Source organism: Diadema antillarum, unplaced genomic scaffold, assembly GCF_040938485.1.
Source record: "Diadema antillarum isolate AM-2024a unplaced genomic scaffold, OU_Dant_1.0 seq00000015_RagTag, whole genome shotgun sequence".
In the NCBI taxonomy this organism is placed as follows: domain Eukaryota; kingdom Metazoa; phylum Echinodermata; class Echinoidea; order Diadematoida; family Diadematidae; genus Diadema; species Diadema antillarum.
The window spans coordinates 1,147,221-1,174,998 of record NW_027271135.1 but is presented as its reverse complement, the minus strand read 5'-3'; the positions used below and the strand labels follow the sequence as shown (position 1 = coordinate 1,174,998).

The 27,778-nt window shown below is 39.8% G+C and overlaps 1 protein-coding gene across 1 annotated transcript in view; it reads right to left on the bottom strand.

Moving 5' to 3' along the window:
- LOC139725116 (uncharacterized) overlaps window positions 1-27,778 on the bottom strand; it is a 194,898-nt gene that overhangs the window by 72,223 nt on the left and 94,897 nt on the right. The window contains exon 3 of the mRNA XM_071636202.1: window positions 1,231-1,296. Coding sequence (XP_071492303.1) covers window positions 1,231-1,296 — 66 coding nt within the window. The remainder of the gene's footprint in view (window positions 1-1,230; window positions 1,297-27,778) is intronic.

Genomic DNA, 27,778 nt, shown 5'->3' with positions numbered 1-27,778 from the left:
TTTATTGTACACTCACGTTTAAAATCCTTTCTCAAGCAGTATTAGTCGCCAGACGGACCTTGACAACATTTTGTCATATCATCATACCATTATCGGACAAACAAGTTCTTTGTGAATTGTTTCGCGCTGTTTATGAAGCAGACTGCAATTTCCAACACTTTATTAAGTCACTGCATAAGAATAATTAGGAATAATCATATGATGTTTATTGTTGTTATTTACAATAATCATCCTCGTCATCTTTCACATTTTCTTCATAATTATTAGTACTATCGTTGATAGCATTAACATTGTTATTGTTTTTTATGTCAATCATTTGCATTCTACTTTCATTATATTCATCTTCTGTTTATCATTGTTCGCATCGTCTACTTCTTACTTCATTTCTAACTGTCTAAAATGCTTCTTTCATTCCCTCTGTCAGCAGAAAGATGATCATAGCATTTCATGCTATTTTAGTTTTCTTACGTTTTAAGATCTTTCCAGAATAACGCCTTCAATTTAGTCCTTTCTTAAATTTTCTTGTTCTAAAGAAGTCTTTACCAAAAATGCCGAAAGACCCTTATGAGACACGACTATCAGAACACTATCTGTACTTGACGATGTAAGCAAATCACATAGCGAAACATGATTGATGTATACGGTGAATGTAAATTGCACAATTTCAAGCGTCTAGCGTTGTTCTTGGTCATACTGTTGAATGGAATCGATTTGAAAATCCCATTTGAAAATCCACTGACTTTGCAAACTTGAAATCCCAAATCACATCGGTCCCAAATCACACTTTGATAATTCACGATTTAATGAATAAAACTAAAAGATTAAGCTACAGATGAACTATCTGTATCTATGCTATCACGAAGTTATGCAATAGATACACCCAACGTTAGTGTGGCGTTAGGAAGTCGTCCATTCCTTGTATAGTATGATGTAACAATTCGTATTATCAAAGGTTAGCTGGACATGCCAAATGTTAGTTGCCGAACAGAGCACATAAACTCGTGTAAATGACGTCACCCAATGATGGGGAGAGTGGTACACTGCTTCACTCCTTAAGACAACCATTGTGACAGGTCGTGTGATGGGTTACTGCTAACATGATTTTGTCCATACAAGCTAATGGGCAACATGGGATGAAAAGGGGTCACAGTCTCTAAAAAATAACTACATGGTATTAAACGCGCATGCTCAGACTGTTTTCTCCATGATTGCCGGCATGCATTGACCAACCTTCTCTTTTATTTCCTGACTTTTCTCGTCGGATTCTTGCGCTAATTTGCGCTGCAGGAAATCCACCTTGAGGGAAAAAAATAATGAAACAAAATAGAAAAGAATACATAATACAGCCCAACAAACAACAACAACAAAGAAAGACAAAGAATGACGTAAACGAAAATACTCCAACACGTCATGCATTACTACAGGAAGGGGTGAAAAGGAGACCGAGAGGAGAGGTTAACGAACTATTCCTCATTTGAATGCAAGTTGAAGGGGAGTGATCACTGGAGACGAAGTAATAAATCTGTCACAGAAACAAATTACCACCGTCAATGTAACACCATAGAGTGTAATTTGCGAGTGAAATATTGCGGAGTTTTCAAGTTTTCAGCAGTTGAATGAGGTATATTTGATTTAAACCAACCTCTGCCACATTATGTACATAGTCGAAGAATTTTGAACTTCACACCTTTATCACCAAACAAACCCGGCTTACAAGACTTATACCTTATAATGACATAAAGACACACAAAGCATAACGATTACATTGAAAAAAAATGACAGAACATTGATCAATTTCTTCAAGAAAAAAAATAGATGAAATGAAGCAAACGGCAACGAATGGGGCTGATTTGGCGGTGATGCTTCTGCTCCGCAAGTGCTAATCACGTTTAGGTACACAGCTGGGACATAACGATTTCGGAACATTTTAACGAAAGCACGTGAGAACCAAGACGTTAAGAGCTAAACAAAACATCTACTGATAAAAGGACGAAATAAGGCCAAAAAAAAAAGAACGTGTGCATTGCTTCTGACAATATTTGATAATTTATGTCCACTGTTTAACATACAGACAGACATGACTGATAATAACACAACTGCCGCAAATTTGCGTTCATTCTTGGAAAGTAAATTTTACCATGTTTAATGCGTAAGTTCATTGCACACGATTTTGTGTGATGGTGGAATCGAATTATAATTAGCTGTATAATTCAGGTAACCCTATGCGTGCCCTGAATGCCGATTGACAGAGAACACTCCATAGCGTTGTACACACTGCTCGCAATCCCTAGTACATAGAGTGTTAAGCAGCTAGTGCAGCGGAAAGCGTGAAAATCCCGGCGAACTTCAGCGAAGCCTACATCCATTACTCCTGGAAATCATTGTGTGTTATGATTTCCATAATGGCTAACGTACACATTTAACAGACATCACTTTGAACAACGAAAAATACCGAAAAAATATCGAAATATACAAGAGTAATAAGAACCATTTGGCCCAAGCCAAATGACTCAGCTAGCGTTTATGGTTTTTTTTTTTCTTCTGTGCAATACTTAAAAATCAATGACATAAAGCAACTGAAAAGAAACGAATCACTTTTCTAAAAAAAAAAAAAACACCGACATGTACTGATAAACGGTAACACTACTACTTTAACAATAATAATTACATTGCATTGTTGTTAATCTTCTCAAAACTAAACAACGTCAAACAAAACATATGGCTTGCTGTTGCTACTGTCTGAAATATCGACAATATGTAAAGCAGTCAGACACTCTTTTGCGATGGTTCCTATTTTGTAACGTTATGAGACACTTGATCCCACAGCCAGATTCTCTTTGTATCGGCATCATTTTTTTAATGACTTAAGGATCAAATCAAGTGAAATTGAGCAGTTCGTGCCTAAGAGCCTCCTATGAGTCACACATTGGTTAGTTCTTGCATTACACATTTAATAGAAATACGGAATTACTTGTACGTTACTAGTAACATCGACGAGTGCATGTGGTATTTGAACAAAAATGAGAGTTTTGGTGCGGTCACATGTTTGAGCTGATGCTCACTGTCACATAATATTGAACTGGTGCTCACTGTCACATGACTGTTGACAAGCGGAGAGAAGATAAAATGAGCGATGGGCAAAAGCACAAAGAAAAAAAACGCAATAAAAAAAATAAAAATTAAGCATGACGTCATGTAGTATGATTACATAATGTGCACTTCACTGGACACTAGTGAGCAACGTGAAACATTTCCAGACACAACTTTCACAAAAAGCGGCCACAAAGTCAGATGTCACTGTTCTTACACTCATCGTATTTGCAAAAATAATCATGTAAGTATGATTGAAGAAGTAAAATATCTTCTTCTTAGGAAAACACACAAGGGCATTGAGAAAAAAATAAGTGAATAAGCTAAAAAATGGCATACGAATGATGGGGACAATTTGAAAAAAAAAGTATGAAAGAACATCTGCTTCAGCATTTCTAACTTTTGCAAAACTTTTGCAGGAACAAAAATAACCAATACACTGTTCTTAATCCATGTCTTTGGACAGTGGACCAAGTTGTTTATGTAGTTCAGTCACCTCTATCCTGGGCAGCCACGTAGCCTAACATCTAAAGAGCATTTTTTTTTCACTTCGCACTGCGATGTGTTTTTTTTTTTTCATGATGAAACTGCACTGTTTAATGCAAACACATATCTACGACAATAAAACAGTACTTGAACAAGAGTTGAACTCACTTCGCTCCTATGCAGCTACGAAATAGAAGGTTAAAAACGAAAAAGAAAATACAATCAATTAATAGTGATGATCGCATTCAAAGCGTACGTATATCATTAATGCATTTACAGTATCGTACACACACTGTATCTATGATCATGATATTGTTCTTTTAAAATCAACACCAAGAAGAAAAGGTCAATAAAAATGACTTCAAACTGCAAATACCCCTCTATTACAAAGAGAAAACATCAAAACAAGTCCTTAAAGAGAGGAATAATCACGCAGAAAAGCGATGCACGAGACCAAAAAAAAAAAAAAGGTACAAAAAGTCCACAAGTAGTCATGTATAAAGTGACACAGTACCCATATCATGTTACGGAGTTCTATACTCGTGTGTTGGAGTGCTCTACAACCAATCGTAAAATCGTGGGGGTCCACAATTCAGAAGAGTGTGCTTCCTCAATTGCACGTATATGTCACGAATGCTTCTGATATAGTACAAGGTAACAGCCGGGCAGACGTGATTAAATGAGTATTGCGTGGCAGGTGCATCATGGGGTAAGAGTGGTAGGCGATTTGATCCCAGGTGAAACTGTAAGAGGTCTTTGAGAGAAAGACCATAATGAGCCAAGAGGTATAGGCCAAGTGTAAATGAAACAGCGCCAGCTGCACGTCAACTTCAGCGAGTACTCAAAGAAGACTGGGTAAGAACACATGTAACATTTTTGCTCTCGCCTTCAAAGTATGTCTTACTACAGTATCAAATTCATCAGAACTTAGTGTGGACAGCACTGTACGCATCCAAAAAAAAAGACAACTTGCGTCTACATAAGTCTCGAAGCAATGAAGCAAAGTGTTGACCATTACTTGTACACGTAAGATGTAAAGCTTGATTCGCCCTCACATATTATTTCTTTTTCCTGCCTCAGAGTGTTCATACGCAAGGAGTTTCAAAGATATAAATTCAATAAACTATGCATTGTCCGCACTGGATATCGGTCATTCTTGCAGCTAAAACACCTATGCCAAATAAGGCGAGTAATTAGATTATCGAAGTCAGTTTAGATCTCAATTACCCCCCCCCCCCCCAACAAAAAAAAAAAAAAAAAGAGTTTGCAAAGTACCCGTTGGAAGGGGACGGGTGGAGACGTGGAGTGACATATTCACCAAAAATCACGTCTCGTTACGATGGTTTATTTCAGATTTAATAAAAATCTATGGCTACCATCATCGGAGTTGTCACCCAATTCGTAATCCGACATAATCTACGAGGGAAGACAAATTTTGTGACGTTTCTAGAGTACTGTAGTGGTGGTCGTATACATTTCGGCATGATGTGCGCAAGGATCGTCTAACACACGCTAAATGTAATGTGCACTTTGCGACGCGTCGTTTGTTACGAAATTGATACGCGCCAAGGAGGGTCTGTAGACGTAATCCTTAATGAAAGAGCACTTAGTGGGTTAAAGGGATCACACCTCTTCTAGAGTCCGTCGGTTCTCCAAACTTCTGTACCGGAACAGTCCCGTGGAGATTTGACGAAGTGGCAACTATGATAACTCCTGGGATAATGGAAGGACAATCATCACCGCGCATTGGACAAAGACATTCGTGCCGCCCCAGGCAAAGGAATAGATTATGACCAATATTACCAGTCACTCGTGGTCGCACTTAAGCTTAAAGCTGGAAATGAGTTTAGAATTTCAATCATTTTGTCTGCTTGTGCACATTGTACCAGAGAGTACATGCGACAGCGAGGCTAGCTCATTTACTACGATGTTGTTTTGGGCTTTTTAGAAATAATAATAAAGATAAAGTGAATTATATAATGATGACATAAATGTTCCCGTTCGCACAGAGGCAATACAAGGACATAACTTAATGATAAAGCTCTATATTCCCATGATATTTCCTGGCAAAGGTACCCGAGATTTTCCAGGAAACCCTCTTAACACTAATCGAAATATTCCTCTCATCTTTGACATTTCTTCGTCTTAAATCCACTACTGTGTGAGTGCCATACCGCGTTCCGTTCTGTTTTTGAACAAATGCCTAAATATCAACTGATCCTTTCCATTTATAGTGTAAAATGCCCCTGCGTTGTCTCTTTCAGATGTGATATGAACGGCGTCTCGTGGGACACAAATCTTTCATTGATTACAGGAAATTCTTATCACGAGGCTGCATCGATTTCGTCCGTTGCTATGTCAGGTGCTTAAATCGGGTAAGTAGAACATGTCCATCCCTAAGAGAAAAAAACGCCCTTCCATTGCTCCCAAATGAACGCGTCTGGACGCGATTCAATCTATAAATGTGAAATTCCCAAGGGATTTGAACTTCCCGCCATGTTTATGAGAAAATGTCTCTTCATCCGTCAGTCAAAACACCGACGGACCCTTCGCAAAGGCAGCAAGAAAGATGGGGCCAGAGAAGGGAAGGACGACCGGAAGTGAGAGGAAGATGGGGACAGAGAAGGGAAGAACGAGCGGAAGAGAGTGAGGACGAATGGAGAGACTGACAGCACAAGACAACGAACCATGGTGCTTGTCAAAATGTATACCTGTCATACCTGTGCAGCATAATGATACCAGGAATTCGTAACTTACGACGCACTAGCTGTTACTATCTTACATCGAGAAGAATTTTGGCTGATCATGCGAACCTAGTATGATCATTACATTGTGACAGACAATTTTGGCGTCATATGTCACGAGGATGGGGAGGGATTAGTTAGCATCCACTACTATTGTTTACGTTCATATAATTTGTCGATACGCGTCTGCAATGTACGCAATACCAGAACATTTCCACGTAAATAAGTGGCATTTTGCATGCCAATCAGCTTGTTAAACTCAACGGGTATTGATTACATATTTTGTTTTAGATCTAATTTACTCAAAGAACATGATTGTCAATCAATTGAAAACATGCTGGTAAATATGCAACAGTTGCAGTGGAAGCTAGTGAGAAAGGAAGAAAAGAAATAGCGTCTTTTCAGTCTATTTGTTGCAGACTACCGTTCCGACAAGAGGGATGCGGACGTTCGATATTTCGCAGTACCACACGAGCAATTATATCCCGCGGGAGGAAAAGGAGGCACATACTTCCGTTCCGGTGCAGGGTTACATTTAATTCAATTGACCAAGACGAGGTGACAAAGAGAATGTTCCGAGAATGTGGGTCAAGTCAATTATGCTAACAGGTGAGTTTGCAGAGACACATCGTCGTTATTTACCTCGCGGCTAGAGAGAGGCAATCAAACGCCCCCGCACTGGGAATGGTCGTGCCCAACTCAGACTACAAACACTCGACGTGTGCAGGTAGGATTCTAGATATTACAATTACTACGAGCATGAACTCAAACTGTCTCTCCCCACCCTTATGTCAATCTTGCTACTTCATCAACTGTTGCTATCACTCAATACCATACCTCTGTCGACCATAAGGACGGGGGCACAGTCCTGCAACAGTTACCAACAACTCATCGCGATATTCGTCCGCGTCTCGTTATTCCCATACAGTGACACGTTCGCTTTTCGTCAACTATTTGAGTAATATGTTGCATCTGTGCTAGTAAATGTGTGATTATACTGTTGTACGGTCCAATTAAATAAACTAATGCTTTACTTTAAGAGGAGAATGTTCTCTGTCTTCATTTTAGGCTTGTTCACTCTACTGTATAATCGCTTCATGTGAAGGAAGTTCAGTAATACGTGAGCGTAACCATGTGTTAGCGGTAATGGTGGAGTTGTCGACCAACACTGTCATAGTGTGTGTGGAAGGGGGTGGGGTGGGTGGGGGTAGGGTGGAAGGCGGGCTGAAATTACTTAAAATATGTCCCAAACTGCTCATATGCGTGGGAAGAAATCTGATGTTTAAATTACACTGAATAGTCATTGAGAAACACTTACCAAACTAAACCTGTCAGTGTCACGTGAATAACATAGCGACGGAAACTATGTTGATATCTACCAAAGATGAATGCCCATGGTCACTCAGCAGAAGTAAACGATTACGTAAAGCTACTTTTGCTGACATGCATATTTCCTATATCATGACGACATTATTATTTATGATCAGTCTAAAAATTCAGGCATAGTAGACGGTATGAGTAATATTGGTAGACAATATAGGTTCTGCACCACACACGATATAGAAGTCAATGCATAGATAAATGCACAATGGTCACTCTTTGAAATATTTTCTGTCATTAATTCAAAAAGTAGACCACAAGGAACAGAAATGTGGCAAGTCATTATGAGAGTTTTTCGCCTCAGACACGCGCCAATCTATCAGCATCTTTGAACTCGTACGTGCGATCTCTCGAATCACGTCAACGCCTATCCTTCACGTTACCACCTGGCCAGCCAGTGGATCGAGGTACGATCTCCCGGGGAAGACGCTGCGGGGGACGACAAGTTACTCTAGCCATCCTATCTACCATGATCTTGCTATATCCATCAGCTAGTTAGCTCCGATAATTGCTCGGTCAAAACCGGACAGGGGGTCGCTAGACAGACAGACAGACAGACAGACAGACAGACAGACAGACAGAGTGTTGAGAAGATCACGAGGATGGTTTCTACCCCATGGTCTACCACAGGGAGTCAGTCTGGTATATTATTAATACGGGTTATGTTTCGACTGATGCTTGTCGATCAATTTTGTACTATTTTTTTTTTTTTTTAGATACATCCTTCTCGGACTTAGAATATTAATGATGTAGTAACAATAGTAGAAAAACCTGGAGACAAATATGACAAATACTATTATCATGCTTATTCTTCTTCTTCTTCCTCATCTTCTTCTTCTTCTTCTTGTTATTGTTATCATTATTATTGTTATTATTATTATTATTATTATCGTAATGATTTTTACTATTATCATCATTATCATTAGCAGTAGTAGTAGTAGTAGTAGCATAAGTAGTAGTAGTAAAAGTAGTATTAAATGTGTTGTTTTCATTATTTCATTTCTTATTATTGTAATCATCATCATCACCGTCATAACCTAACAGTGTAGTAGGAGAATTAGCAGTATATATATATATATATATATATATATATATATGTATGTATATGAAAGGGGGGAGGGACGAGGGGGAAAAAGACGAAGAAAACAGCACACGATAGATGAAAAATTGAGTCAGACGTATTTCCATCGCCATTTCCTGAATTAAACTTGCTTTAATTTTACTGCAATACTGTAAAGGTTTAGACTGAATAGCAACTGATGAAAAAAATGAAAACTGCATGTGACGTGATAGTTGCAAGGCAGTGTAATAGTATCTACGTGAGTGGGAGATCTTGCTTTAGATAAGTGAGATTGTAAGGTCTTTATCTAATAGATAAAAGATGATTATCAGCACATCTCCGACATCATCATCATCATCTTCTTCTTCTTCTTCTTCTCATTCTTGTTCTCTTTCTTTTTCCTCTTATGGTACAGTTTATAGGCCTGGTGGATGCCGTTGGAACCACGAGGGGTCGGCATCATTTTGTTTATTTTCTGGTTTGGGTATGTATTATGGGGTGCATCACTTCATCGAGTTTATTAGCACGTTGCTCCAGACCTTAAAAAGACGTGACAACAGTGAAGTGGTTGTAAGTGTAAGTCGTGACTCGCTCGCAACCACGTCCTCCACTTTAATGTCCTGTCCGACGTGTCCGAGGAATAGAGTGTTTTGCCTCTTACTAGAGGGGACGGCGTGGTTACGATACAAATTACACTGCACAGCAAGACTCGCTGGGAAGTGAACACGAGCCAGTGAGTCTAGCTGAGCATCTACAGACTAACAACATCTACTGATCGACTTTCATTTCCTACTCCGCGTATCTTACTCGGATTGGAGACATGCACTCAAGTCACTTGGGCCATACATCGTCCGGCTGACTAACAGTAGTCCCATGCCGATAGATTTGTGTAAGGTTTAGTGACATTTGGTCTCCTCCAATTCCTAGTCTCGTAGAGCATGTCTGAGACCGGTTAATTTCCTCTATTCTTGATTGTAACCCAGATCAAAATGCTGAACATACGTCTTAGTTTTCATTTCTAGTCAGAATTTCCACAACTGTCATGACTGTATTGAAACCTCGGTTGTCAAAGCATATTGCTTACTGCTTGAAACAGCTGACTGCGTGCGGCCATGCAGCTATGAGCCAGCCCTCATTCTTCACAACTATTACAGTATCACTGAAAAAAAAAACAACACCAATAACAATAATCTCTAGAAAACAACGAATGGATTTTTGTTGAAGAAATACTGCAAAAAAAAAGTCATGTTGAAACACCATCATGACTTTTCTGTGAGTGGTGTAGATATCTCCATAATCTCTCGCAATATGAATAAAATGATTTTCTGATCACATTCAAAAGTGTCGACTAATCGTTAAGATTTGACTCTATAATGCGTTTTCTAGATGGACGGCGAAAGAGGGAGACGGAAAGGGGGAAAAGCGAGACAGAGATAAAAAAAAAAGAGAAAGAGGGGAATGTGGAATAGATGTATCGCCCTAAACCTATCGGACATGCGCACTGACGTGTTACTTTTCTCATCTTTAGTCTCCATAGGCTTATGAGGTGTCAGCCGATGTGCGCGCACCTGTGCCAAAGTGTCGACATCCTTAAAGTCAATTGCAGGACGCTGGTGTCACTTTCGCTCACTCGACGTGTCAACAGTAAGTGTTTCTGTAACCATGGTAACCTGCTGATTTCTTCTCTCTCCCCTCATCTTATCTCTTCTCTTCTTTTCTCTTTCCCTTCGTTCTTTTCCGTTTTCCTCTTCTCTCTTTTCTCTTCTCTCATCTTTTCATAACTTGGCAGACGTTACACAGTCATATTTAGCACATGAGTCCAAAATACTTCTTTTGGCAAGGTTTGCATTCTCGAAATGTGATTTGTTTTCATGGGCTCGTCAGTATCGGACAGACGAGTATGTCATGTTTGGGAGGTTTAAAAATAATTGTATGGCTAGTAACAAACTTGGCATTATGAACGTCCTGCATTAATAAAGAATTTGTGGTCTTACCCACTCAGGGCAGCATATTATGTCAACGAGACTCGACTTCAAGAAGATACGCGCTAACTACTCTCGAGGATGCTGCTCTAATAATATCTATGACATGATCATTAACTTTGCAATGTGTCAAAAATGAACATAGTTAGCGGTGACTAAAGTTCAATACATTCTGTAATACTACTTATTTTATGCTGCTAAGATTATCATAATGTAGGCCCTGCCTAGGCACAAGGGGGCTCTAGTGTCTCGGAAAAGTATCATCGAAATTTATTCATAAAAATATCTTTATTCAGGATAACTCGATCCGTATGCTGATTTGCTTCGATAACACACAGCAGTATGATAAAATGTGAACACAAATTATAATAAAAGAGATCGAATTAGCTGGTCAAATTTTGATGAATATAGATACCAAATTGAAAAAGCAGCCTATCGCAAGGAATTTTCTTAAATGAATTTCACACTGAAACCAAGTTCAAACAACATTTCAAACACTGGTATATAAAACAATGCACACTATGTCCTAATGACCCCCCTCCCCCATTTCTTTTCAGTATTTTTTGGGCTGCATTTCTTTCTTTCGATGGCAAATCATTATTACTAAACATAACACTTGTGATTAATTGTGCCTTGATGTGGATTCGAAAAACAGCCATAAGTCATGTCGAACCAAATTATTCTTAATTTCATGAATGACCAAGGAAAGATCAGGAAAACGAGGGAAACCACAGAGATCTACTAGGGACGAGTGATTACAGTCGTCAGCGTTTTCTAAATGAGCGCCAGTCGTTCATATTCGTACGACGTTCACAAATTGGCAAGAGAGCACATAAACGTAAAAAAAAAAAGAAAAATGGAGAAAGAAATCGTCCAGCCTGAAATACCCTTGTAAGCTTACAGCGGAAGCGTACGATCGATATCAAGTGTGACAGGAAGAATCCCGACCAGCTGCTCGTTAATACCATGCTGGGAACAAATATAGAATAGTGCAGTGAAGGTAATGTTGGGGGAGAGAGCATCTAATGTACTGACCAGCAACAAATAAAAAAAAATGTAGATAGGAAGGAGAAATGTAACGAAGAAAAGAACAAGACAAATATAGAAAATGGAAAATAAAAAGCATATTCAGTTCGGGAGAAAGAGAAAGAGAGAGAGTCACAAGTGAAGGAGGATAAAAAAAGTTAGTCTGCAAAAGTAAACACAACATCGATGTGTAAATTCTAGAAGAAGAGCGTTGTTTTAGATGGAATTAAGGTGAGGCGGGTGGGAGGGGGAGGGGAGAGGCCATTTCATTTTGAGCATGGTATGATGTTGATGTGTGAGCATTACTAGGGAATTTGTCTCACCTCCCTACGTGGTATTTTGGACTTCACTCCTGTAGCTAAAGATGTGGATCCGTCTCCATTCTATTCCTTCTCATCCCCGTTTACCTTTCATCCTTTACCCCTCCTGCCTTACCCCACCCCCTCCTTTACGATATACTTAACTTCGTCACCGCTTCCTACTGTCTCATCTTAAATCCAAAAGTACTTGACGAACTTCTACAACAGCACAGAAGACTTGCATAAAGTGGACTACAGTCATGTTTATTGTCTGGAAAGATGAGTTTTGTTACAATTTACTTGTTGTGTTAGTGCTGTGTTCTTTAATATTTGACTTTGAATTTCTTGGAGGTATTTGTTTGATTTTCATCCCCTTCTAGATGTGTGTGTGTGTGTGTGTGTGTGTGTGTGTGTGTGTGTGTGTGTGTGTGTGTTTAGAGGACATTAAGACATGGTGAAAATTCGACGATCATGACAATACTTGTGAGCCAGAATTAGGGTGGTTGCGGTTATGACAGTTGAAAACAAAAATCAATTATTAAGCAACAACAACAACAACAAAACTCTTCTACAGACTCCCCGACCAGTGTGAATGGGAATATGCACGTAACAAGATATCGTCAACACGTTGTCTGGTTGGACGTTCACTAGTTCATTGTCCATCAGAAGTTCCCAAACTTCTCGCATTTTTTTTTTTTAAATTCAGGCAGAGCAACGCCATACCTAAAGCAGAAAAAAAAAATAATCAATTCAAAAGTTGTTTCCTACTTGGAGGTATCGCCGGTCGCTAATATTTCGACCTTATAGGTTAATCATCTGCAATCAATGAAGGCAATGCGATTGACGCGTGGCCTGTGTTTGAAGGAGGAGCGAGATTTTTAATTGCCCCCTATTTGTAATCCCTTCAATGCTTGAAGACTGGTGCAATATCCTGTCTCAAGCCTTCGCATGCATCACTGTTCATGGGGAAATTTGCCGAGTAAGTGTCACTTTAGAGGAGGCAAGTCTGTGATTAAAGGTAGGGGATACTTTTTACAGAACTCCCAAAATGCAGCAAAACATTAAATATGAACCTCAGGGGACTTGTTTAAGCCACTGCTTAGAAATTTGGAAGTCAACAGTTATCTACAATTTGAATAATGCACAAAACTCAACGACTCAGTAGTTCTGTGTGTCAGCCACACTTAAGCCTTTTTGTTGCAGTCTTCTGTATTTGTTATCTATAAACACAAATCTAAAAGTATAAGAGCTGGTGTAATAACATATAGAGTGTGTGGCAAGAATGTATATAGAAATGTTTGTAAGTTTTGACGAACTTTATTCACAAAATATACATGATAGACACACATGCAGTGCATGGGTCTGCAAAGGTAGCCTAGTAATGTACTGGAATTTACGGTGAGCCCCGAAAAGAATTCAATTCAAAATCTAACGGTCAATAAAAATGTACTAAATGTTACCTTTCACTTTCAATACTTTATGGGAGTTTCTAAAGTGATACTCTCTTGAACATACCACTGTGTTTATACAACTCTTCATTTAAGGCATGCAAATGGGATTCCCTACCTTTAAAGGTCACAGCACGCCGAAGTGGGCAGATGAGAAAAAACGCAGCACGCTCCACGCGTTAAAGGTCATTTGGACCTTTTATTGTCACACAACGGAAGAGGGAGGGGAAGAAAAGAAAACAGGTTCATTGGAACCAAAAATGACACAGTCATTTACCTCACTTCAACAGGCAACGCGACCTTCACATAGGACCTGATAGCTATCAAAACATTTCGAGGACTGGTCGACGTTATTACATTTAGAATACAGGCAGAATAATGATTATGATCAAGAAGAACAAAATCAGAAAACGGCTTCATCTCAATTCAGACCTAGCTGACCGAAGTTCTGGTGACAGTAATAAATGTTAATCGGAAAGAAAAATCACCTACTACTGTTACGTTGCGTGTGCACAAATTTATCATTTAGTCTGATCGAGAACCCAATATTACTTTTAAAGCTCTCCAGTCTATATAGCTGGCACAAGTAAAGCGGACATACTAGCTGCTGAGTGCTCCTGTCTACTCCATCCCACGCCACACTACTGGGGACGAGAGAAAGACGATCCTCTGGCGGGCCAGCTGGAGCAATCCAACAGATGACACGTGACTATGTCACATGACACTCCTCGCCCGGATTCCGTGACAGTCGCAAAAGCGCCGCGCGCTGGCCGAATCAGGTCAACACATCATTTACCTCGGAATTCGGCTTGAAATGCGTCCTATATCTTGACATACTTCAAGCTAAGTTCTGACAGCTATCCTCGGTCAAGATTTCTCTTTTGAAAAAAGATTTTCCCCCAGCCACCCTTAGGACACAGGTGCAGATCGAAAAGTAGTTCACGTCAGAATTTCTTCGACTGTCAGTATGTCCGTGTGGTAAGCCCTTTATGAGGACCTCTCCTCGATTATAGAGCTGCCAACACAGCCTGCATGGCATTTTTATCACGACTTTCTAAATCATCCATTGCTCTTATGTACTTTTCACGTCCTCGCGAATTCGACCACATGTCACGAGCTGATACCTGGCTTACACAGGCAAGATGGCTCCTAAATCTTCAACAAAGCTTCTGGCAGCTATTAATAGTTGAGACAAGACATGACGCATCCAATTGAAGTTATCGACATACCCGCTGTATCGAATCGGTGAAAGGTCAAGGTAGTGTTTTCAGCGACTTTCAGTTATTAAAAGAGTCATTTTCCCGGAGAGGACACACAATAGCTTGGGATCGAGACAACTCGTGTTCTCTGAAATAATTATGATTTATTCAAACAATATTATTCAGCAAACAGTACAACCACTATAGTATCTATAATCATGTAATTACGTCAAGGATTTTTCTTTCTTCGCTGAATGATTATAATCATTAGACTGAGGCCGAGAACTCCCCAACTACAGGCACTCAGCAAAGAACTAAATGCCGCCCTCTAACGGACGAGTAGCAAATCAACTCAAACATAATACAGCCTTTTTTCGTATAATGCTAATCAGATAATAAGCAGGTTTATGACACTGGCTGGCAGGGGTTGAAATCAAACACGGCGTGGATGGCGGGACACGAGACTTGCACATACTAATCACCTCCATTGATAGTAACTGTGCGCCTGTCAATACAAAGCCAAACATGATATTACCGATTTCGAAATTCGATCCTATTCTTCTGAAAAGCCATAATCTGACAGTACTGTACTTTTTTAGTCCTATCGACAGGGTGGGATCGGTTTTCGATACCCAGCGTCGGAACTTACCTATCGTGACATAACCGATTCCAAAATTAGATCCAATTCTTCTAACACGCCATAAATCTGACAGTAGTGTACTCTTTTATTCCTATCGACAGGGTCATATCGGTTTTCGATACCGAGCGTCAAAGCTGACCTATCGTATTCCGGTTATTGTAGACAGCATCTGTGCTCGGGAGCTTATAACTGCATGGGATTATGTTAGTGTTGATATTGTTTCTGTGTTTTCATCTGCAGTCGATACACAATTAGAGAAAGGGCAAAATGTCCATCATCTCACGCCGTAGTCTCGGCTTGCCCTTTTGATGATCCGTAATCATATAAACTTTGGTTCCCGCGGGCATTTCCCGCATAATTGACTGGTGATGAGGGAAATGGCGTGGGTATAAATAGTTCGATTGCTGTTTTTCCTGTCTTGGCTACTGCAGGAATACTGTAGGCTCCCCATTCAAACTGTTTTGCCCCGCTCGGAAACCATAGCTCAGCTTGCGATATTCCGTCCGTTCCATTCATGGAATGGGTTCTTGTGCTGGCAAATTGTTTGTAATGAACTGTTTAAATAGAGAAATTAAATGTTCAAGTTGTAAAGGATCATTAAAAATGATGATGACAACGATGATAATGATGACAATGTTCACAATAATAATAATAATGATAATAATAATAACAATAATAATAGTAATACTACTACTACTAATAATGACGATGATGGATGCTATTTAATATACATATATTCATCAATATTATTCAGGACTCCATGGAAGACCACTATTTATTGGTGAATGGGCTACCCTGACAAAAGATAAGAATAAATAAATAAATAAATAAATAAATAAATAAATAAATAAATAAATAAATAAATAAATAAATAAATAAATGAATAAATAAATAAATGAATAAATAAATAAATACATACATTATACGAATAATTTATGAGTTGTGAGTGCATAGGGCACGAATATCGCACGAGGCGCGAGATGAGCCACTGGTCTATTCAACAAGGCGCGTAGCGCCGCGTTGAATAGACCAGTGGCGAATCTCGCGCCGAGTGCGGTATTACGTGCCCCAATGCACGAACAAAATCATAAATTATTCGTTTTATACAACACCTTGTCCACAATCACAATACAAAAATTAGTGACCGCCAACTCAGGAAGGCCCAAAAATATATGTAACAATTAGGCAGAGAATTGTAAACCACCCTGTGTACTGCTTTCAAACACTCGTCATGATTCGACCACACAGTCACAGGAACCACAAACTCCGCAGGGTCTATACCCATTCTACGCTAACGTTAGATCGAGTTAGGCCTGACTGTTAGGCCGATCTGAGATGTCGGTAGATCTAGTAGTAGGTCTAGACTTTGTCTATTTCCGAAAATGATTTTGTATAAAAACACAGAAAAATAATCAAATTACGGTTTCTCAATTTGAAATGAAGTCTTGATGTTGGGATCACTGGGGTCCACGTAGCAGATCAGAGTCAAAAGTAAAAACACAGCAGTACCGCTAGGTGTTACAGGCCGCGATACATGCAACTAGCTAGGTAAAGTAACTGCGCGTACACGTTAACGTTGCAGTACTCCGCCGCGCCTGGTCTGTGAGACTTACCGGCAGCGCAGCGCAGCCGGCCAGCACGTACACTGTACAATGTAGTTTGCTGGCGCTTTGCTACGGGTGTGAGCCACAGAACTCTGTGAGCGGCCATGCATTAGTAGCCCCCCGCGAAGCCGTGCTATAGTACCTTCGAGCCGTGCTATAGGCCCATGCCAGGGGCTTATTGTATGGCTGTCACTCTCAATGAGTTTGATAGGTATTTTCTATTGAATGTCATGTGACATGTTCTTGGCCAATCACAATTCGACATCATTCTGAGGTGTTGTATAAACATAAATATATAACAATGAATAGAATCGCATGATTATGACACAATCAATATAAAGGAGAAAAAAAAACGTAACATCATAAGACTAGTTCTATCTTTTTTCTTGGTCAAGCGCAGTTCATGTAGGTTACCTCATTTGTGTTGGACAGAACGAATTGTTGCGGAATCTTAATCAAAACGAGTCTACAATCTCAAGCAAATGTTTCTACAGTAGCCTAATGCTGATTGAGGAACATTCGTTGTTGTTGTGGTTTTTTTTTCAGAGAGAAGGGACTATATGGGATTTACGGAAGTCAGAATTTCTTGATTCCACAACCCTAGTGCTTCACTGAGTCATTTCAAACACAAGGATGACTGATGTCTCGCAGGTCGAGTTCTAGGATCCCGCTGATGAGCTTCAGATCGCATTTTACACCCGTTGACAGTCGGGATCGCATTGCTAATACAGATTAATCCAAGAAAGAAGAAATGTATCAAGTTTACGATTATAGATACACAGCACATTTTAGAGAGAACGATTCTATTAACCCGTGAAGTCTTGAGGGAATTTTGCTGAAAAAAAAAAGATCATCTTCTCATTATTAAGTTGGCAACTCTGACTTTCACTGGGCACGTCGTGTTATAGTGGGGAAAGGTAAGATCTAAGTGTTTTTAGAATGAATAAAATTTACACATCAGAACAAATAAAATAACTGCTTGAGACAAAAATATTAACTGAAATCTGTTGAAATGTGTTGCTATTATTTTTTTTTTTTATCATGGCTAAGTTGATTTTGGGATTTTATCCTTTTTTTATCGTTCTGCACATGTAATAAACAATGATATACGAAAAATAAAAACACCTTTTACACTATATACCTTATTAGACGCTTGCAATGAATGATAAAAATTAGGGTAAAAAGATACGAAAAAACCCCGAAATCACAGAATTCTGATTTCTGGAACTGCATGGGTCAAACGGGACGTATAAGGCCTACTCTAGTGGCTGAGCTGTTCATCCATTCAAATTTCACAATCTGAGAATAGTGCGTACATGTAGCATAGACCTGCATCTACACGTCATCTGACCGCTACAGTTACCAGCGTGCTATTGGATTAGGAATTATCCTAAGAGGGAATGGGGAATGAGTCAAAAAGGATTGTCTATCCAGTGTTACCACCGATCTAATTTGTGGATCATGGCATCTTTAGTTCATCTTGACTGACGATTTGTACCAAGGATTTGAAAGGATTCGAAGACGAATCCCTCAGGCCTCTTGATTAAAATATCTCAACTGTATTTATCGACTTCGGAATGTTTCATCAAATGTTTTATAACTTCAGCTGCAATTACAAGGAGAAAGAAAAAAACATGTGCATACAATCGGAAATTGTTTGTCTGTCTAATAGAATCTCGATGTAGGCCGACTGTGAGTTGACAACCATGCAGCTAAGAAGCGGGAAAAACATGAATATCCCATTACCCTAATCCCATTCGACATGCACCTATGACTGTGCCGATCTGGCAGATTAAACGCTTCATGTGAACGAATCTTGAGATTATGGATCAGCTGAGATGGTTTCGGAAGGACAATAGCACGCACTCCATACAATAAATGAAAAAAAAAAGAATCGTGACATAAGAACGATACGAATGTCATCGTTCTCAACGTGACTCAGATGACAAGCGCTACGAAAGGCCAATACTAACTATTTCGTCAACAACGCTTGATCCTATGCATTTGTATCACATTATGGCGCAAGGTCATGACGGAAAATGTATTCCGATAATGACAATACCGCTACTACTACCACTATCATTATTAAATACAATTAAATATAATGTCCACAAACATCAGTAGGCCTACATGTTTTCTTATAGTATTTAGACAGTTTGGTAGCAAAATGGGTTAACTCCATTCCTGTTAACAAGATATTTGCGATTAAAGGTGCTAAAAAAAAAACACAAATAGAGAAAATGCGGGATATTTTTGAACACAACTTAAAGATATTCTTTGTTTTGTAACAAGTGGCATATTACTGGAAAGGTTTTATCTTACTCTATATGGTGATTGACTTACTACAAAATATTTGAAAACACGACTTAACCCGTTTTTGCGATCACACTCTTTATTTGCAGTCTTTCCTATTCAGCCGGATATACTGATACAAATCAAATGGATATTGTCGGCGGAATACCTAAACTGAACAAAGTTTACCCATGCTGCCTGGGTGTCAATATTATACTACTAACGCTCTAATATTGCTCCAGGTATATACTCCTGATTGTTTTGAGAACGCAATCGTGAGAAATTAAAAGAACAAAGTAACAGTCAAACGCCTTCTCGCGAGGCTAAACGACACCAGTCAGAGAAATGCATTGCTCGTGGGACACAAGTTCGGACAGATTCTGCCAGGAGGCACACACACACACACACTAATGCATACCCTATGGCACCCCGAATGACCTCTCGATGTACCCTAACAACATTAACCAAGACACACAGGTGTGACCTTGCCCTTCTGTCTCAACGGAAGTAGCCTTCAGTCTAGTTCACTTTACATAATCCGGGTGTCACAGAAGCCGTCTTTTGGTCTTTATACTTTTCTTGGTCTGCCATCACCTCTCTAGAGTCTTCTCTTTTTTGTTCCTTCATGCTATTCTGTTTTCATGATGGTCAACATATTCAGATGTGTTCTATCGTACGTCACTTCTATACTTTCACTGATGAAACACGCACTTGTCGACTAATTTGAATCTCAAATTTAATTTCGAAACGCCAGGGTCGAGGCTAATCCACCTCGACGTGTAGGTGACAGCCCGAACTCGAATCACACTGAGTAAGCTTGCCGTCAATTCTCGACGGAGGAGTTCAGTCGGATAATGCATGTGTTTGGAATTAGTTCTTCACTTGAAGGTAGCCGTACAAAAAAAAAAAGTAGGTTGGACGACTGTGGTATTATTGTGAACACATCACAATACGCAACTTCACAGGGATGGCTTGTCTGATATTCTTCATGACACAGCAGCTTAAATGTTATTTGATTTTAAATAAACTTAACGAATCGGCTATTGAACATACACATGCGCTCAGCAGCGCTACATGACGTTTAGGAGATAGAAAGAGTGTCGACTCCAAGAACTTTGATGATTAACGAAGGGACACCACCAGCCTGGAGGCCTTGGCAAAAATAAAAATCAACTATTTCTGGCTGTCATGTGTCACGTGTGAAGGCAACTAATCATGACTATTACATATTGATATGAAAAAAAAACAACGTGAAAATGTCAAGCGATATCGAAGCAAACCGAAGGAGCAAGACAGAAAGTTAGAGCTTGTTCAAACCGGCATTGCTATGATTTAAGCCTACAATTACAATTTGTTAAGTTCATTCAGAGTGCTGCTGCACACCTGATTCCATTCCGACAGTGAGGATCAGTAAAACTGGAGTTCGTTAAATTTGGACGAGTGCAATCACAACGTCCAATGATGAAAATGAGGGCCGGTTGCAGCTAATATTAAAGGTACTGTTTAACCATTCAGAACAGTGATTTTAAAAGTGTTCGAGTTATCACATTTGATGCATAATGTGTAGGTCAGTTGTATCACAAAACATCCTACCATATAAAAATTTCGCAACAAAGCTTAAAGTATAAGGAGATATCACCATTTTTTTTCGCATTAAACTACAACTGTAGATGGTTTACTCTAGAAACATTATTTTATTATAACCATTGTTCACATTTTGTATATTCAAGAGTACTTAACATTGATTATACTGATTAACATTTTTACATTGGTTCTTTCTATCCCGAACTCGTAATTTATAACTGTTTTGAAGCACTAAAGCTGGGTTTTTAATTCAACAGCAAATAGTTAATAATGCCTTTAATAACACCAGTTGACAACATGCCATGTCTGATTAAAAAAAAGCAAGAAAGAATGCAGAATACACACGTGCGTGTGTAATTAGCATTCCATCATCAGGGCGTCCATCATCCGTCGAGGCGTCAGAAGAAGCAGCGGAACCGACCCTACTTCGCCACCGCCACGCGGGAACCCGACCGTGAAAGTCAGGGCGCCTACTCTGTCCCAGTGAACCCGAAAGCAAGAAAGTTTAGCGATGACATCATTATCCCGGAAGGGGACTTCCCCGGAGGCGTAATTAACACGAGGGGGAATGCCCGGCTAGTGCCGGTGTGTGCGTGTTTGCTTAGATTCAAAAACTATTAGTACACTGAGTATCCCAAGGACACTGCTCCGGCATCCATTCCATGAGGTCACGTTTTATCGATTTTAGTAGCTGCTAGACAGAATGCTCAAGCACGTCGGTGGATGATTACGTAACGCTTTCAACCAGCTTTCAGTACACACTTTACCTGAAGAAAGGTAAACGAATTATAGCTTACGCTGCACGACTTGTAACTGTTAGAAATGAAGGATTGTATCGTGATGGTAACTGAATTTGCAACATGAAGCAGAAAATTTTTGACGGTTTCGATTTTTTTTCTGCAGACTGCTTTCTTTTTAATAGTCAAATTTGTTTGCCACCTGTATCAAGTACCAAGTGATATGGTCACGTTTCGGCACAAAATGACATCGATACAAACTCGGTCCCCTACTTTTATTTAACTATTCTTCTAGAAAGATATTGTCCATTGCAAATCGAGTGGATAGAATGTTTTAGGGTGAATTTACCTTCTTGTACACGGTAAAAGTCAAATTGACGTGACTTGGGTTAAAAGAAGCGACTCGAGGGTTACAGGTTAGATTGCAAGGACAGTTGAAACACTTCATATTGATTGTAAAGGACTTCTGTTTTATGGTTTGATTGTCAGAGGAGATAGAAAAGAGTCTTGATTCCACTTTGTGAGATTCACACAGGATCGTGGCAAAATCTTACCGTTGAGGTGACTGAACAAAACCAACATGTATTTAACGGTGCAGACAAAATAAATCAAAACATTTAGACTACGAGGGAGAGACGAAAAGTGCTGCTTTGAACGGTAAAACTAGCCGGCAAAATTCATTTGTGTGTTTATGGCTACCGCACACTTCAACCGCTGTACCCTCGCTGCTTTTTGCAGACGGGTAATGGTCCTTGATTTCCTTAACAGAATAATTTCATCAGAAAGAATAAACACGTGGAGAGGTGGCAGAAGCACAGGACGGTTGCTTGTCACAGGAGTGCAGGAAATTCAGTTCGTGACGCACATCAATGTCTGACCAAACAACCGCACACACGTAGAATCACTCGCGATCTTCTCGGCGTAATTCCCCCCATCCACTGATATCAAAGTTCCGCTCTTCACTGTAGGACTACTGCCATATAGAATAAGTTGGGGGGGGGCAGAAAAGCATGGGAGGAAAGGGGGATAGTGGGGGGAAAGACTGACATTTCAAAGGATGCGGCATTAAAGAACAAAAAAATCTATACTTTCCTTTCTCACTGATTTTCCGTTACTTTCTCCATGATTGCGACGGAGGGCCGATGATATCCCCAGGTCAGAGCGAAGACAAATCAAACTCGATACCAATTACCCGCGCGTCTTCGATTCAAAGGGTGATGACGTCACAACCTGCCATTAGCCCCGAAGTCAGGTGACACGAGAGGGGAACAAAGAGACCGAGCTTCCACCCATCTCTGCCTTTTTCTCATTCTTTCTCATTTCTCTTTCTTTCTCCATCCACTCTCCCTTTCTTTCTCTAAGTCAATTTCTGATTTCTGTCCATCTATATTTCTGTCTGGAGTACGTGTGTTTCGACCATCAATACATAGAATAAAAGTAGGACAGAAGATAGTTGAAATTGAAAGCTAGCCGATTAATATTTTCTACGGCGCAACATGTCGATGCGTATCTCAAGTTGTAATGGGTGGAAGCTTATCACATGGACCCCTATTCTTCTCCTAATGTTAGTAACCTTCGAGAGATGATCTTGTTATATCATAGTGAATTTGGTTACACGTACACTAATTTGACTATAGAAGCTTTTTCTATGGGAGCGCTAATCACGAAAACACGTCAGGGGAGTACAGAAAACAATCATAAAGTTTTTGTTGCAGTTATTTCCACGAACGCTGGTCTGTAGCTTTTGACACTATAGTAATATCCTCGATTTACACAGTCATGACGCCCCTTCATGAGATTTATGATTATTGCACCAGTCCTAACATCGTCAGTTTGACGAGCAAAGTACTGAATTGATACACACTAAAAATGATTTGAAGGAATAACCAGCCCTCATTCTCATAATAGGAGATCGTTGCAAACAAAAAGTCTTCTATTCTTCTTTAATATGAGACCCCGCATGAAAAAGGAAACGTGCCCCATCATAATTCTCTTCAAGGGTAACATGTTCCACATGTAGCCTCCCCTTTGGGAATTAAAAAAAAAGAAGAGGTTAGATGTCATTTAAATAAACACATAAAACAAGATAAAATAGCGCACTTTTCATATTAAAGAGAATCAGAGAAGAAATTTACTCATAATTAGATCACATGTGGATCCTTTCAGACCCTGTCGGAAAACGATGGTGGAAGTTAGAAAGATGCGTAAACGGAGTTTTGTATCGAAAACAGTATCGAACAATGTAGAACCTCAAGCAGGCTTAGATGCTGCAGGATATTTGTACACTTTGTATCAAGTGTACAAGATAGAGAGCCTTGTGGCAACCTTCGTTCCAGGCAAATAAAGGCATTGCGTCTCGCGATAACTCTTGACGACTTCTAGAGTTATCGAGCGACGACTTTAAGCTTGACATCTGTTAATTGTGTGATCATCAAGGTCAAAATTGACGCTATGACTGGAGTTTGTCAAGTTGTTAATTTTAGAGACGATTGTTCATAGAATATATCAAAGGCTTCCCCTCCTAGCAGCAACAGGAAACACGTGACGTTCATAACACCAGGTGGGAAACAAAACTTCCTTGTTCCCCAAGGAGTTTGCCAGAAACTCGAATCCAATTAACCCATATCACCATGGAAACGACTTGACGAGGAGGAGGAGCACCACTGTTGTTCACTCTCTACCAATCATGACTCCATGTGATGATATGGCTGAGGGCCAATGATGTAACTAAACCGCACATTACTGCGCTCTCTATTTTATTCCTTAACTATCTCACGACCGTTGTCAATAAGGACCTTTAACATTTTGTATAAAACACATTGCAGACAGCAATCACAGAGTTAACTTGCTGTAGGAAAAAATACCACACCGGCAACAGGTTGTTGTTACATTCTTTCCTCGATCTCCTCGTTGACCCAAAGACGAAAACTGTACAACTCGCTCATAATATGCATAAAAGCTTCACAAAAGAGATTGATTAAAGCATGAAAAGTAAGATATTGCCTCCCTCTGTAGTACCCTTCCGAAACCTTCGAAATCAAACATCATATTTCCTTGTTGAAAATATACAAATATCCATATGATTTGTAGTATACTGGAATTGTTGCTATACTTCTTCCCTATATTCAAATCAAAACGAATTCTCAAACAAATCAAGTTGGACACAGCAGAGGGAAAGATTAGCTGGGGAAGGGGAGAGATTCCACTTTTTAACTGATGATCTATCATTGATCAATTCTCGTGTTTGGACTGAAAGCTGCGTCTGAAACGGAATATGGTGATTGATAACCCGGAAATGGATGTTGGCGGTAAGATTCAAAGGGTCACCTTTTCACCAATGTCCCTCCATCCCCTTCTCCCTCCAAAAACAATTCAACGCTTCTTAACATGCTCACAATCCCCTTAACAGTCAAGAAAGGAAAGCGATATTAAGTAGCAATCTTCAATCCCAGCTGATCATGTGCTTCACTACCCAACTTGCAAATCAGATTTCTGTTCGCGTAATATAATAAGCAGTATTTTATTTATTGTCATTCATCAACCTCGAATGACAAGGGAAATGGAAAAAAAAATGGGAAGTATTATCGAGCACGGCAATCACGTAACTCTCTCCAGGGCCAGACTGCCGAGAAAAAAAAAAAAACCCATTAGAGATATTTCGTCAGAATCGTGACATGGTGATCTCCTAATCTTGCTTATCGGCTTGCCACATCTCTTGGCCTCTCTAAGTGAAGAAGGAGAAGAAAAAGAAAAAGAAAAAGAAGAAGGGGAAAGAGGAGAAAAAGATGAAGAAGAACAAGAAGAGCCAGAAAAAGGAAGAGGTAAAAAACAGACGAAGAAGGAGAAGAGGGGAGGAAAAAGAAAACGGAGAAGAAAAGAGAATAGTTTTGAAAAGATGATGATGAAGAGGAAGATAACAGAGGAGAAGAATTCCTTCATGATCATGAGTTATTAACCGTTACATTTTAGTGTTCATTTCAAAAAGAAAGAGAGAAGAACGATGAAGTAGAATATTATAATATATCATAGGAAGAAGATGAATGAGAAGGATGAACAGACAAGATAATCGATGAATAGTAATGCATTTATTTTCATGGATCAGGGCAACGTGATCCATTTTATCATGACGCAATGTGATTTTTCTTACATACTTCGCACTGCTGAGTAGAACCGTAAAATATGTATGGCTGCGAGTCACAGTAACCCCGTTTACAATAATTGTGCGCAAGTCTTTCATTGCCAACTACCTAGAGGAAAACTATGTCAATAGGCGTTTTCACATCAGCCCGATAAAAATCCAAGCTCGAGATTGCGAATTAGCGCGCTATTTCATTTCTTATTCACATCAGCCCGAAGAGAATTAGCCCGAATTTTTTTTCGAGCTAATTCGACAGATGAGTATGTGCAAACAGCATCAGTAATGCGTGTGCCTCTTAAATATTCCTCATGATTTGTGTGCAGTTTGCCTCGATCAATCGGGTCACACACGCTAGGCATGATGGGATGCATCGCGCTAATTTCTCGAGTTTTTTCACATTATCAAATAGCACGCTACTATCCCGCTATTTCAGAAATTTCCCGAGTTGGACTCGGGAAATTTTCTCGATCAGAGCGATACAATTAGCGCGCTAATTTGTGTTCACATTATCAAATAGCGCGCTATTTCGTGATCGGATTAATTTCCCAAGTCAGAAAATAGCGCGCTATATCGAAACATCGGGCTGATGTGAAAACGCCTAATCTAGCTATTTTGAAAGTTCACTGAAAGGAAAAAATTTCCGTTCATTAGGAAAACAAAGACAAGATGGGAGAGAAGATTCGAGAATAGGTTAACGTGTATGTCACCGAGGAAAGGTAAGCAGATCAAGAAGGCTACCTCTTTGCACACCATTCTTACCCTCCCTGTTCTACAATTTTCTTTGAAGAAGGTTTTAAACATAGACTGTCTACTTACGACGTTTCTCCATGAATTCTGATGATCACCGTGTTGAGGAGGAGAGCGCCAACTTGCGACCACCCCTCTCAAGTCTGAGACATTTCGAGACAACGAAGTTCAGTTGCTGTCATTTTTCCCCGAAGTCTAGAATATACCCATTTCATTTAGGACTCTGGGCCAAAGGAAAACACAGGTGTAAAGCTGCAAAACACCATAAGTTACGGAGTGTCCATTGATTATTAACTTATTATTAACTACATATTTACAGTGTGTTCATGCATTAAGAGTTCATAAACATTGACCAGTTCCAGGAACTGATGGAAGAGCTGAGCTCATGTGGAAGTTTAACCAAGTAGGAGGTTCAACGTTACATCAACATATTCCAAAAACTGAGTTCTCTACGTCAATATTTATTTTTATTGGTGTGCAACAATCAACTGTGACGTCAGTTGTAAATTGAAACAGTAATAGGTTCTGTAATGCTGGAAAATGCTATAACCCCGATCTTGTTCTCGACAACCATACATTCAGAGCCACAGAAGTATTCCTCTAGATCTGTCTCTGAGTGCATCTGGTGGCGAATGTCTTGCACGGAGACTAGTGAAGTGAAGCTAGACAAAGCGAGTTCGACGTGTTCAGTTTCAGAGATCAAGCGCATGGGAAGAAAAGATGATGTTGTTGTGTCATGCGTCATAGGTTTTACACGTGTGGTGTATTTGTGGTGTACGTTTGGGAGGTTGACCCGGAAGCAGAGGGAAATTGTGGGGGCCGGAGTTTACGGCGAGGTCACTCTTAACTTCGAGTTCGTTGTGTTTTGTGTCCACACGGTGCTTAACTACGAGTGGGGACCCCCCGCGGCTCGTGGTTAGAGCGCTAACCATAAGATTTCTCGTGGTTCGAAACTTCGAGCAAACCTCGAGGTTTGCTAACTACGAGTGCGTCTTCACGGTCCCTAACTACAAGCTCTAACCTCGAAGTTTCCTAACTTCGAGGTTAAGGGCTCCCGTCTGAACGTAACTATTGTTTTCCTGCTGTCAGCGTGTAATTAGGTGCTCTGGGGACGCGTCGCGGACAGATAACATGAACATACATCTCACAGCCGCCCGATAAGGAGCAAACATTCACGACAGATGAAATGCGCCTCCGCTGATTGAGAGACATGAAATACGGTGGAAATCGAATTAACGTATCTCCGATGCAGATTAACTGACTATGGTGCAGCGCCATTCTTACGACCTACATCTGAGAAAACAAACTTTGCTTCACCAAAA